This window comes from Hyalella azteca, unplaced genomic scaffold (assembly GCF_000764305.2).
Source record: "Hyalella azteca isolate HAZT.00-mixed unplaced genomic scaffold, Hazt_2.0.2 contig8602, whole genome shotgun sequence".
Taxonomy (NCBI): domain Eukaryota; kingdom Metazoa; phylum Arthropoda; class Malacostraca; order Amphipoda; family Hyalellidae; genus Hyalella; species Hyalella azteca.
In genome coordinates this window covers 12,082-25,767 of record NW_025938691.1, presented here as the reverse complement: position 1 = coordinate 25,767, position 13,686 = coordinate 12,082, and the positions used below count along the sequence as shown (strand labels likewise).

The window sequence follows — 13,686 nt, the reverse complement described above, 5'->3', positions numbered from 1 at the left end:
TAAAAGGCTTTTAATTCGAAACTTTTTTAAGGTTTTTCAGTCAAGTGTGTTCGTATGTGGAGCTTGAGTTTGGGGATGTTTGGCGGCTCAACGTCGCATTTGTGGCAGCGAAGTTTCGAGTCCAGCAACCGTTTGCCCTCAGAAGAAGAAATTTCAGAAATGCGGCCATGAGCGGCCAGCTTGTTCAAAATCTCTGAAAATAAATAGGTCATCTTAGAAACGATTCCATATTATTTTTCGATCACTTCTGAACAATTGATAAATTACAAAATCAAACGTGAACTTGTGCGGCGAAATTTGAAATAATTCTAGAGTGTGACTATTGTACGAACACAGACCCATCAACAAAAAATGTAAATTAAGGATGGAATTGACAGAAGTACATCCGCAAATCACGACGAACCAAAGCAGCATAAGGATCGTTAGTAAAAAGAGACAACAATATTTTTCATTCAATTTAACCTATATACGGTGATAACTCTCGCTGCTCACCTTGGCTATCGATGAAGTAGTCGGTAGTGAAGGAGTTCCAATGCTTCTTGGTCTTGAGGCAAGGCGAATCAAAGTCGTCGCTTATGGCGTGCATGTGAACTTGAGCCATGCTAGGGATAGCGTGGTACCCGAACCTAGGAGAAAAAACCGACCTATCAACTACACAATTACTTTCAGACGAGCAGTCTTACATAATTCAGTCGTCCAGTGGACAATTATGTATTGGAGGCGAAAGGAATCAATTGAACTTTAGGGAAGAAATCAATTCACAGCTATATCTCAAGGTGAGATAAAGCAGTGCTTATTTGCTGACTTTAGATTTCGGTGCATACCGACTAGTGACTATTAGACTATTGTTCTATTGTGGCAACATGAGCAGGGGCCACTCGCCAAGTTTTCAAACACTCACTAAGTTGAGAACTCGAGGCCACTCACAGAGTTCCTCGTGCAAGCTCTCATATGCTCAAGGTATTATCATAGGATGCGACAAAATAATGTTAATGAGGGACTAAGTACTAGCGACGTCAACATTATCTGTACATCAATATCTATCGACGTCAATATTATTCACGGGTTTCACGCCGCATCTAAGATAAGTAGTAGTAGTAGTAGGGAGAGGTTTCTAGCGCTTCAGATCCCCTCATATAAGATAATCAAATAAAATTTGCTTCATTACGGCGCCATTGACAATCTTATTACGGTTTCAAATGCGAACGCATAATTGTTGTTTACCCGATTTAAAACACGCAATTTTTTTTAATACTAGATTAATAATGAACTATTTAATCTAGAACTTCATCAAACGAGTCAACAGAACTTCTTATGATCTTTAACGGAACTCCCTTCTGACGAGCAGTCTTACATAATTCAGCCGTCCAGTGGACAATATTATGTATTGGAGGCAAAAGGAATCATCAATTGAACTTTAGGGAAGAAATCAATAACTAAATTCAGAGCTCTATCTCAAGGTGACATAAAGCAGTGCTTATTTACTGACTTTAGATTTCGGTGAGTACCGATGTCGAAGAACGGAAAATGAATGACAAATAATTTAAGTAGACCATTGTTCTATTGAGGCAACATGAGCTGGGGCCACTCGCCAAATTTTCAAGCACTCACTAAGTTGAGAACTTGAGGCCACTCGCTGAGTTCCTTGTGCATGCTCTGATATGCTCATCATCTCATGGTAGGATGCGACTAAATAATGTTAATGAGGGACTAAGTACTAACGACGTCAATATTATCTGTTAATCAAAATCAATCGACGTCAATAATATTCACGGGTTTCACACCGCATCTAAGATAAATAAAATTTGCTACTTTACGGCGTCACTGACAATCTTATTACGGTTTCAAATGCGAACGCAATAGTTGTTTACCCGATTCAAACCACGCAAGTTAGTTAGTTTAGTGGCCAAATGTTTACTAGCGCTTCAGCTATTTAGCTATCTCGCACCGAAAGTCAAGATGAACATCACCATAGAGGTGGAAGGTCTCAATTATTCATCACCCACAAGGGGCGGAAGGTCTCAATTGTCCAGCCCGCTGAAGCTGGCCCACGCAAATTTATTCTTGAATACTAGATTAATAATGAACTATTTAATCTAGAACTTCTTCCGTTCTTTAACGGAATTTCTTGCAATTCTAGCTCATTTTTGCAAGTATCGCGCACCGGACTCACCTGAAGACAACACCGGGATGTGTGGCAGCCGTGAATTTCCTGGCTTCAGCGTCGATGTGTTGCAGGAGGCTCAAGTGCTCCGACTTGACGTTCTTCAGGCTAGCGAGGCTCTCGTGCGGCAGCACCAGGTAGTGATGGCGCGCCTACACCAACAATATAATCTGAATTTTAAAGTAAATGGCTGTTTGCGAGCTTTCAAACATATTTTATTATTCGCTATTTTCTTTTATTATTTCCATTATATTAAGTCTTTTGAGCCTCCTCGCTCCTAGATCTACTTATAATAGGTGATTGTTTCAACGTTCCGAAAAATATATCAGTATAAACCTATATTATTTATATCAACTCACAATAAACTGACTCCAACCATAAAAAATCGAACGGTTTTCCAAGTTTTGTAGCAAACCTTGGGATACTTGTCCTTGATGATGACGATAAGGTCGTCTCGAAACACCCTCATATCAGGATCCTTGACTGCATCTTTCAGTCCCAGAGCCCAGTGTCCTTTCTTTGGAGGTGCACCGGGGTTGTCATCAATGGTCTTCCTCTTAACGCTTTGGTTTTTGTCAGATACCATGATGAATTTTTCAGCGCTTCTCCCTTTCTTATTTATACCTCTTTATTTAATGAACGTTTGATAGTTTAATAATAGTTGAAAGAATAAAAGAATATGAATAGAATAAAGAAAATAAAATTGTGAACAAAATTTGGGTACGATTGAAATACAATGGTGAATTGTGATTAAAATCGAAAGATGTTTCCTCTCATAATTTTCTAATTTTTTTAATTTTGATTTGATCTATGCCCACCATCACATATCATTATCTTAATATTACATGTCACAAAAGTGACATCAGACAAACTACGTGATAAGTATTGAGCGAGAAATTGGATTAGCTCGTCACTTCAAGCCTTTCTGACAGTGACCACCGCACGAGATGATCAAAACAGAGCTTAGTTAAACGAGAAACTAAAAAACCAAACTTTACAGCATATCAACTCATTTCGCACCAGGCATAAAGTCTGCCGAGCCAGGCTAGCAGTGTCTTACCATCACATTCTTTCCTCAGTAATCAAGTTTTCATAGCTAGCAAGTGACGGAAGGTCTTACATGGCAATCTCATCTACAGTCAATAAACAATTAAAAAGTTTTAAGTTAAAATCGCTATGTGCCCAAGGAGTAGCAGTAGAGCAGTATCAACAGAGACAGAATAGCGAACAGAAACGTAAATACAGCGGATATGCACAGACGAAAGTAGCTACACAGAAACGAAGAATTGATTGAGAAACAACAAAAATGAAGATAGGACAGGTGGAGAGACGTTGAAAGTAATGCACTCACACATTGGTTCGATGGCAAGCTGCGTCGGTCGTCTGCTCTAGAGACAGAACGGGAAGTGCTAGGAACCCTGTCTACACTACGGTGCTCAACGTCGTTACTGGATCAAAACGCCAGCACTTCTGATACAGAACGGGAAGTGTTAGGAACCCTGTCTACACAACTCGCGTCATAACTGGACAAAAATGCTAGCACTTCTGAAGGTGGAAGCCAAACAATCACACAATCAGAAACCCAAACACCCGCTGATTCTGCCTGCAAATAAACTTATTTCAGTGCCTCTTCTCGGGAGCGTTTACAAACGTATGGATGGTTTGTGAATATAAAGGACTTAGGGAAGGCCCGGAGGAGCGTCCACGTCCCCTGCAAGAGCATCAAGTTAGCCTCCCCCTGCGGGCAGAAAATCTCGCATGCCGCACGATTGTCGTTAACCGTGAACACTCACATAGACGTTGTTTATAGAGTGCATAAGAAAGACTGAGCTACATTTCTTTTTTCAGCATAAGACTTTGAACAATGCATCGCTCTTAGTTAACCAAAAAGTGAATGCACATCTTAATTCGGTCTGAACTAATAGTAATAGAGTTTTTAAATAATAAAGTTTTTCGACATTAAAATTTACGAACGAACGATATGCACTTACTAGCAAAATATTACTGTAAAGAAGGTAGAATTTGAAATGAAACCGCGACAAGAAAGGTAAATATGTATTTTGAGTACAAGAATACATAAGCTATATTGACTATCAATAAGGCATCAACGAACACTCAGGTTTAGTGCCAATAACAATACAAAAACGTAGTACCTGCGAAATCAAAAATACTGTTCGCGTGCTTACTGAAACTAGACAAGATTTAAAATAATTGGTACACAAAAATTAGTTCGAATGAATATTCCAGTAATTTGAGAAGCATCGTCTGATCCCTGTTTCTGTTAAACCGACCGGCACATAGATTTGGTTAACTTTTGCTCCCAAAAGCAGTTATAATATATTGAATAGCTGCTTTTCTACTTAATCACCAAACTGCAGAGGTTAAAAACATTCTATAAATTGAATAGCGATGGATCATAAGAGCAAATGATTTTATGTGACGCGTATACCCACATTTTGAGTCTCTCAATTCTCGTTTTGAAGATCAAGAAATATATTGTTGAATCTTAAACTAGGTAATAAAATATGGATAACGTTTTCTACTTTATAAAATGAAAATATTAGTCGAATCACAAAGAGACGTGATGATTGTATAACAAGTTCTTCTCTAATCTCAACAACTGATACTCTTTTGGGCAATAGTGAAGATAGAAAATTATCTACATTGCAGAGCTAGGAATTTATTAAATGTAAAATACAATCTACGACTCTAGACGAGGACATGACGTTGGAACAACAGTAGCAAGATGAAAAAATAATTCAGTACTCACTGCAGTGAGTGACAGAGAGCGCATTTTCTCGTCGACGAAAACTTGAGGTCACGGACAGACGGACAGACAGAGAGACAGACGGACGGACGGACATGGCGAGCACAATAGTGCATTTTTTCCATAAATGAGAAAATGCGCTAAAAATAACTGCCATTAATAGATAGGTATCCTCAAATAAATCCATTTTTGTAGCAACTTCCTGGTACTAACTAGTATAAAAGAAACCTGAAGCTATAAGTACGCATCGAAAATCAGACAACAAATATTAACCTACGTTATGAACAAGCCATCATTCATCAAAATACATTAATAATGCAGACCAAAAATAAAATATAACTTGGCTCATGTGACTCAGAAAATAAGGGAAATTATATTAAAATATCTCACTTGCAACACACGAGTTAACCGATAAAATGGAAATTTACTTGAAAAGTATCTCCAAATTTCATCAAGAACGAGTGAAACTTGAGGATCTATAACACAAAAAGTAAAGCAGCGTTCGGTCAATGAACGACGAACAACATAAGCATAATATATCACAAAAAGAATTAAAGATCATAGATACCAAACCTTGACAAATCGTATCTTAACGTAGATGGAACTCAAGCAGCAGAAACTCTACAATTTCAGCTCGCATGGTGCAGCCAAGCATGGCAAGAGCTGTTCACACATTGGAGCTATAAAGCAAAACGGAGCCCATGAAAGACAACGGGAAGCAATATCTATTTGCCAGATTGCTTTTTGAAAGATGAGAAGATTGTTTGCCAATTGAATGCAAAGAAAAAACGCAAGGAACATAAAAGTACGAATTTGCTTGGAGAGATATAAGTATAAGGACGGTTCAATTCTGTTCAAAGCTTGGAACATTGGGTGCAGGATGATCTTGGTATGGGTTGTCTTGAGTCCACAATGAGCAGAATGTTGGTCAGAAGTTCAGTGGTATTGCTAAGATAAACCAGTAGCTCCAAGGATGTAAGAATGACAATTACAACCTAGAGAGAAAATGATATAAACTGTAACTATGTATCTCTCTTTTTTTAATAAAAAATCAGTGAAACAAGTAGAACATTAAGAAAGTGTCTGCTTTTGAATGGAAAACCATGAAGACCACGTTTAGAAATTTATGTTTGAAAAGCATACATTATAACAGAAAAACTTATGACAGCAGTTCATGAAAAATAACATTCTTCCATGAATATTCATTATAAAACTGGAGGTTACAATAATTTTGAAAAAATTGTTTCCAAGGATTTAGGGCATCTATTGATGTAATCTCATGAAGCATAATCACACATGTAAATCAGATTAGTTTTATGTCTAAATCCACTAATTCCAACTGTTACAAAATAATAAGTTACCCACAAATTTTTAGTTCATTACAGGCACATTTCAACAACTAAGGAGGAAGCCAAGTCAATGACACTCTAGCATTAGTTCCCTGAGCCAACATCTCTCAAAATTTGGTGAGTTGTCACCTTCTATCATCTTCAAAAGATCAAGATTGGGGGTTAAATTTAACTTACGGGAAAGTTGCATGGCAGTTGGTGCAGCGGCGCTCCCTCATGGCGAGGCAGCAGAGGATGCCAATGGGGAAGAACCAGAATGCACAGCACAGACCACCAAGAGAGAACTCTTCATTCAGTACTCCAACCTGCGCAATCAAGTTATGATTGAGTGTATACTCACTTTCAAATTATTGAATTTAATTTAAGGCAGCTATAAATTTTTATGATAAAATGAAAATGCAATCTTACAGAATCACCAAAAGTCAGCATTAAAAAGCCCAATCAAGCAATAAAAAAAATAAACATACAATGGATATCTTGATTCAAGTCGGTAATATTAAATCAAGCAAGCCACTCACACGACAGGCAGGACAGCCTCCCACCAATAGCACGCTGGTCACAGTGGCAGGCTCTACCACAATGGTGGTATTGCTGCCAGTAGGAATGCTGCCTGGAAAAACAGTAATCTTACTGTGACATGATGGACTATTTTTCTGATTTTTAATAGAAGTTTTATTTGAAACATCACCATTTCACAGGTTGCGTATTTACTACAAACTATGCTATTGAACTCATTATATTAAGCTCTACCTGAGGATTGGGTTCTTCGTTGACTAAGGTAGTGAGGGATAAGTAAGATACATAAGTCCAGATAACGTATCTTGTATATATGGGGTGGTAATAGAGAGTATATTGACACCACACACTACCCTTTTAATGTTTAGGGCTTTCATCATGCCTCTTACCATCAAATAATTATCTGTCAATCAAATAATACATAACTAGAGTTCATACCATTCCACACTATCAAAATGAGAGCTCAAAAAAAATGAAAAACTTTTTTAAGCTTTTCCATATAAGAAAAAGGTGTTATATATTTTTTATTGTGATTTGTGGATACAATGTGCAAAATCTTGAAATTTTTCATGAGTGAAAATACCGCACCTTAGAATCCGTCATATTGACTTCTACTAGCATAAAAATTATTCATTTATAGGTTTCTAAATTGCAAATTTCTAAGTGTGCTCCATTAATGGTATATTTGTTTCATTTCGATTTCGTGGGTTGATATATAAATTGCAATTTTTATATTGAATCTAAGCAAGCTTTGATATGAATTCACATGAGGAATTTATGTCAATATCTGAGGTAATTGAGCAATTGAGGAATTTATGTCAATATTTCAGGCAACACAATACTATTTTTGCAAAGTTTACTGATGTCATGAACAGTTTCATTATCTAAATTGAATAAAATTAAATCATAATAACCTTTCTGGCATAAGTCACATCATTTCCAAGAATACAACTTGAAAAGAATTCATTTCCCATGTTCACTATTACATGAGCTAATTTTTTCCAAAATGGAACAGCAGTAAGGCTCATTGTAGTACATGAATACACATTGGAAAATAATCTAAGTTTATGATTAATTTTTAAGAGAGAATGTTTAACCTCATATATATAATACAAGTCCTAAGCAGTTAAATAAATGGCAAGATTATGAACCAATTATTGCAGAGATCATTAAATCTTAATGACCATTAAAGCTAGTCATTTGAATGTTATATCTTAACACACACACACACAAGAAACAGTTTTGCAAATTCAAAAGTAAAAAAACCTTATTCAACTCACCATAATTGGTAGAAGTGACGTAAGCAGTGCTGCGGCCAGGAGGAACCACTCCTTGGACGTAAACTTTGTTCTCGGGGTTGAGGGGGGCATATGGAGGTGGATTAGGGGGCTCATATGGGGGAGGAGGGGGTGGATAGATGTTTGCTGAGGAAAATAAAATGGCATGAAAATTTTCAACAAAAATTGATCAAACATAAATAATATAACCAATATGAATGATTAATTACATTCAAGAAATTTATATAGACCCATTATTTCCAGCATACCTGTCATGATATATTCCAAGACTACTCATAATTTCATTTATTAAATAATTTAATAAGAGACTTACACATTGTTAGCAGGATTATTCAGCAGTTTTCAAGTAAAATTTTCTTCTTGGGTTTTGGTGATGTGAAGTAAACAATTTTGCTGAAGATGTAGTAACACTGGGCGTTTTGGCCAAAGAAAATAAACTTCTATGGAAAGGCAGTTAATAGTATCTCAAATTATTGTCATGATTGTAACAAAAATGAATACCTAGACATGTTAAATTATATCAGGGGACTATTTGGGCCTATTTGGAATGTTGAGCAGAAGTTTCTTAAAAACACATGCAAAAAAAGATTGCTTCGCAGGTGATTTATGTAAATTGCTGGTAGAGGTAAAAATAGGGCGTCTTTGATGGTATTTCTTATTTTCAACTGGAGAAATTAGGAAAACAGGTGAAATTGTGGATTTCATTTCATAAGTAGATTTAGCTCAATTGCCCACTTAGATATTTGAGTTGATGCCAATCTTCCTTGATTTTGCGAGACTAATTCCGGCCGAGACTAATTCCATTTTGCAAGACTAATTCTGGCTGCGCTTCAAACTCTACTTATTCGTAATTCCAACACTCTTGTGTTCAAATTCCGATCGCTTTGTGAGCTTTATTGGAATACAACACAGCTTGGAATTAGAACACTATTGAATATTGAACACTACTCATTTAGGCTTTTAATTAAGAGCTATTAAGCTTTTGATAAAAAAAATTTTAATTTTTGCACACAGCTTGGAACGAGCTGTGTGTGTCTAATTCCAAGCTGTGTCAGAATTAGTTTTTATGTGTCTATAACTGTCTCTTAACTTAATCATCTATTAATTTTTTTACCACTTGCCTGACTGCCTGAGCAGGCTGAACTATGATGAAACTATGAAATATTAGCGATTTGATTCCTTATTGTTCGTATGCATAGTGACAAAGCAGAGTTTTTTAGACTCTCTCTCAAGTTCACTTTTGAGTCCTATAAGTAGACCAGTAAAGTATCATGGATACCACCATTATCATACTTGAGAAATTGGTTTAAATCTTGAGTAAATGAGGAAATTAAAAATGAACTGATTCTAAAAAAGCTCTGGTTTGCCACTATGTTCGTATGATTGTATCGTATCAGTATCACCAGTAGGCAATACATAGTCATTAGCTCATCACCCTGCTAATGCAGCTAAACTAATACTTCTTCATTCATTCATACTCAATTGAGTCAATTTATATTCAACCATAGTCAATTAAAAGTCTCAAACCATAATATTCTTTCTACACAAACAGTTCATCACTATTTGGTAGAGCAAGGTCAACTATCAACTTTGACACATTTTTCGATGTTCTCGCTGGGTGACGCGCACTGTCTCTCTTTGGATCTCAACATTTCTTGCCAGACAGCCCAGACCTAGTGTTTTGGCAATAGTATGGCGCACAAGAGTATGACGTCACCATTTCAATCAACAACGAATGCGTGGAACTAAGAAAAAGCTTAATATAAAGGAAAAAAGTTGAGAATTGTCAGAATTACCCACAAGGTCGGAATATACCACGCTTATGACGGTTTACCCAATAAGTTTTTCTTATATTAGATGGTTTGAATAATACTACAACTTTGCATGTGGAAAATTAAAAATAAGAACTGAAATGTTTTGATTTACAATAAAGTGAATTTTTATTATTTATGACTTCAAGTCATAAAGGGCCAAACTGCAAAATTGGCCAGAGCTACCCATAAAGGGGCCATGAATGAGACAAATTTGCAAGTCCAAAATTTTTTTACCCTATAATATATTTGATTGTCATAGTTCACACTCAAGAGTCAAAAGGCCTCAGGCCTGACTGCCTGAGCTATGATGAAACTAAGAAATATTAGTGATTTGATTCATTATTGTTCATATGATTGTATCGTATCACCAGTAGGCAATACATAGTGAATAGTCTGATACTCTGATAGGTAGTCATTAGCTCATCACCCTGCTAATGCAGCTAAACTAATACTTCTTCATTCATTCATACTCAATTGAGTCAATTTATATTCAACCATAGTCAACTACCTAGTAACTTCACATTACAGAAGCACATTGACATTTCATTATCTATCAAAATTATCAAGCAATGCAGATCTGAGGAAAAAGTTTATTACATTTATAAGGAGTGATTTATTGATGCATGGCACAGGCCACAGGCTGAACCTGAACACTGAAGGTCTGTGATGGAGACAGGTATACCTATTTTATTTGGTGACTACTGACTAGCCACTAGCCTGAAGGCTGACTGTGACTGATGAGGGACTTCATTATAAAATGATCTGGTTCCAAAGGCCGGATCCCTTGTCGTGTGAATCAAGTCAGTAGTCACGAAAAGTTCAAGAATCGGCAACAGGCGATGGGCCTATTTCTTCAATGCCGACACTTCTATTCTAATTAATCGACTCTGACTCTTAGTTAGTTTAGTTTAGTTTAGTGGCCAAATGTTTACTAGCGCTTCAGCTATTTAGCTATCTCGCACCGAAAGTCAAGATGAACATCACCATAGAGGTGGAAGGTCTCAATCTAACAAATACAGTGCCGATAGGTGGTAGACTGGTAGTACCGTAGTGGTATTGTGGTACTACTACAGTACTACTACCTAGCTACTAGTGACTACTACCGTACCTACTACACTAGTAACACTACTACGGGGCACTCACCGGGGTCCGGGGGCAGTGGGGCTCATTGGGGCACTGGCTAATGGGCAATGGTCCTAACATAGAGCTGCTGTGGCCTGTGAATGTTCTACGATGTTAAGAATTGGCAACAGGCCTATGGCCTACTAAACGCTGAAACCGCTATTATTATTATCCCCTGGGCTTGATAATGTTTACCTACTTAGTTCAAGTCTTCAAAAATTAATATTCAAAGTGGCAAAGCAGAGACTTTTTTTAGACTCTCCCAGTCTCCCTCAGCCTCAAGTTCATTTTTGAGTCCTACAAGTAGACCAGTACCATACTCAGGAATTAGGATGGTGCTGTTTTCCGCAGATTAATCCGGCATACACAAATCTCTGAGAACTTGCCCTGGCTTACACCTTGGAGTACATTAGGAATAATTTGTGTACTTGGGACATAGTGGTAAACCAGTGATTTTTTAGAACCAGTTCATTTTTAATTTCCTCATTTACTCAATATTTAAGTCAATTTCTTATGTATGATAATGCTGGTATCCATGATACGGTACTTTACTGGTCTACTTATAGTTATAGTACTCAAATTTGAACTTGATAGAGAGTCTAAAAAACTCTGCTTTGCCACTTCTTGGGGTACCCCCAGCGCACATGAGGAAAAATTTGTGCACTTGGTGGCGGTGCAGACACTCAAAGGGAGAAGAGAAAGAGGCGTTATAGTCTACCTCAGAAACTTCCTTGTGGCAAAAACAGTTCCCCTGCATTTAGGCTCCAATGAATATGTATAACATGTTTATAATTTTCCCCACAGATTTGTCAAGTTTATTATTTACTTTTCATGAAAATAGCTGTTCATCATGGCCACAAAAGTATCAAGCAACAATGGCACTGTTGATTTGACAGAATCCATGTCAGACAGTGGAGTTGGGGTTGTGGCAAAGCAGAGAGTTTTTTAGACTCTCCCTCAAGTTCATTTTTGAGTCCTATAAGTAGACCAGTAAAGTATCATGGATACCAGCATTATCATACTTAAGAAATTGGTTTAAATCTTGAGGAAATGAGGAAATTAAAAATGAACTGATTCTAAAAAAGCTCTGGTTTGACACTATGAGTCATGTTATACTATACAATATACATTCTCCATCTCCATCTGTGCTGACTGTGCATAGCTATCGTATAGCGACCGCCTGACTGCCCGCCTGAAAAATTCAATGAAACTCTTGATATAATAGAAACAAAGGTTGCCATCTTAGGTGAACCTTCCCCAAATACTGTGGTTGCAAGAGAGTTTAACCTACCACACATACGATGGCCAAACATGGACTGTGTAGAACGGCGCGGAAATCAAACCAGGCAACACAACTACTTCAATTCGCTAGGGAACACTTGCTAAGCCAACATGTTCTGGTGCCAACAAGAGAACATAATATCCTGCATCTATTCTTCACCAGCAATGGAGAACTGGTTGCTCATATTTGTGTTGAGGTCTTGAGGAGACCCACTGTCTGACTATCGACTAGTGGTGGTCAAGACAACAATTGAGAGGGGAACCCAGCAAGACCTATACCTCAAGAGGGGCTAGCTGGGCTAAATTTTCATCATCAAAGAACAGACTGGGAGGCCATTCCCCAAAATTACAGGCTGGTTACATTAACATGGAAGATGCTTTTCAACAGAAGGCAACATGGTTTTAGACAAAACCGTTCCTGTTTGTCTCAGTTACTGGAGCATCACCACTAGATCCTGGCCATGCTGGAGGAGGGGCCAGGGTGGATGTGGTGTACTTGGACTTTGCAAAAGCGTTTGACAAAGTTGACCATGGAGTGCTCTTCAGAAAATTAAGACTGCTGGGAGTCGGAGGTGAATTGCTGGCATGGATCCACAGCTTCCTAACAGAAAGACTACAAGCTGTCATTGTAGGAGGCTCGAGATCGAGCAAGGCTAGGGTGAAGAGTGGAGTACCACTGGGAAAGGTACTCGGCCCAATCCTCTTCCTCATTCACATCATTATCATAGATGTGGCTGTGAACCATGCCCCTGCATTGTCATTCACGGACGAGACCAAGATTCTAATGACCATAATGGACAGGAGGGCCTGCGAGAGGTTGCAAGAAGACCTCTGTACAATACATGGCTGGGCCCAAGTGAACAACATGCAGTTCAACGGGACCAAGTTTGAGGTTCTGAGAAACAGAGGTACGTAGCAGAAGAGCTGGTATGGAGCACTGCTACCTAGCACCTGACAACTCAGAAATCAAAGAGAAACAACTTGTTTGTGATCTAGGAGTGTTTATGAATACTCAGGTCAATTTTGGTGATCACGTAACGGCAAAAACCGCAAGAGGTAGGCGACAGATGGGATGGATCTGGCAGACGTTCAGAACAAGAGAAGCGGAACCGATGATCACACTCTTAGAGCCCTTGTAATACCAATTCTCGAATACTGCTGCCAGCTCTGGACCCCGTTCACACTCTGCGCAGTGCGGCAACTGGAAGGTGTCCAGCTAACCTTCATTTCCAGGATCAGAGGGATGGAAGAGTTGAACTACTGGGAGAGGTTGAGGCGCCTGGGCCTGTACTCACTGCAGAGGAGATGGGAGAGGTATGTCATTCTGTACACATGGAAAATGATAACCAGAATGGTGCCAAACTTCGAGAGCAAG

At 38.1% G+C, this 13,686-nt stretch overlaps 2 protein-coding genes across 2 annotated transcripts; both read right to left on the bottom strand.

The window, feature by feature from the left end:
- Window positions 1-8: 8 nt before the first annotated feature.
- On the bottom strand, window positions 9-3,461 carry LOC108673937 (aprataxin-like). Its single transcript, XM_018161825.2, has 4 exons — window positions 2,580-3,461; window positions 2,174-2,316; window positions 493-626; window positions 9-193 (listed from the first exon to the last, which is right to left on the bottom strand). Exons 1-4 carry the CDS (start codon window positions 2,748-2,750, stop codon window positions 27-29), a joined length of 615 nt encoding a protein of 204 aa, XP_018017314.1. The 5' UTR covers window positions 2,751-3,461; the 3' UTR covers window positions 9-26.
- A 1,579-nt stretch (window positions 3,462-5,040) lies between these two features.
- Window positions 5,041-8,685, bottom strand: LOC108673939 (brain protein I3-like). Its single transcript, XM_018161829.2, has 5 exons — window positions 8,408-8,685; window positions 8,077-8,220; window positions 6,799-6,890; window positions 6,458-6,585; window positions 5,041-5,926 (listed from the first exon to the last, which is right to left on the bottom strand). Exons 1-5 carry the CDS (start codon window positions 8,409-8,411, stop codon window positions 5,920-5,922), a joined length of 375 nt encoding a protein of 124 aa, XP_018017318.1. The 5' UTR covers window positions 8,412-8,685; the 3' UTR covers window positions 5,041-5,919.
- Window positions 8,686-13,686: the final 5,001 nt, after the last annotated feature.

Bases quoted from the DNA above. Each gene is read 5' to 3' on its own strand.
- LOC108673937 (XM_018161825.2), bottom strand. From the start codon at position 2,750: ATGGTATCTGACAAAAACCAAAGCGTTAAGAGGAAGACCATTGATGAC. The intron at 2,317-2,579 runs GTTTGCTACAAA...TTGTTGGTGTAG, and splicing joins TCAAGGACAAGTATCCCAAG to GCGCGCCATCACTACCTGGT. The intron at 627-2,173 runs GTGAGTCCGGTG...TTTTTCTCCTAG, and splicing joins CATCCCGGTGTTGTCTTCAG to GTTCGGGTACCACGCTATCC.
- LOC108673939 (XM_018161829.2), bottom strand. The intron at 6,891-8,076 runs GTGAGTTGAATA...CTGTTTTTCCAG, and splicing joins CGTCACTTCTACCAATTATG to GCAGCATTCCTACTGGCAGC. The intron at 6,586-6,798 runs GTGAGTGGCTTG...TTGATTGCGCAG, and splicing joins GAGGCTGTCCTGCCTGTCGT to GTTGGAGTACTGAATGAAGA.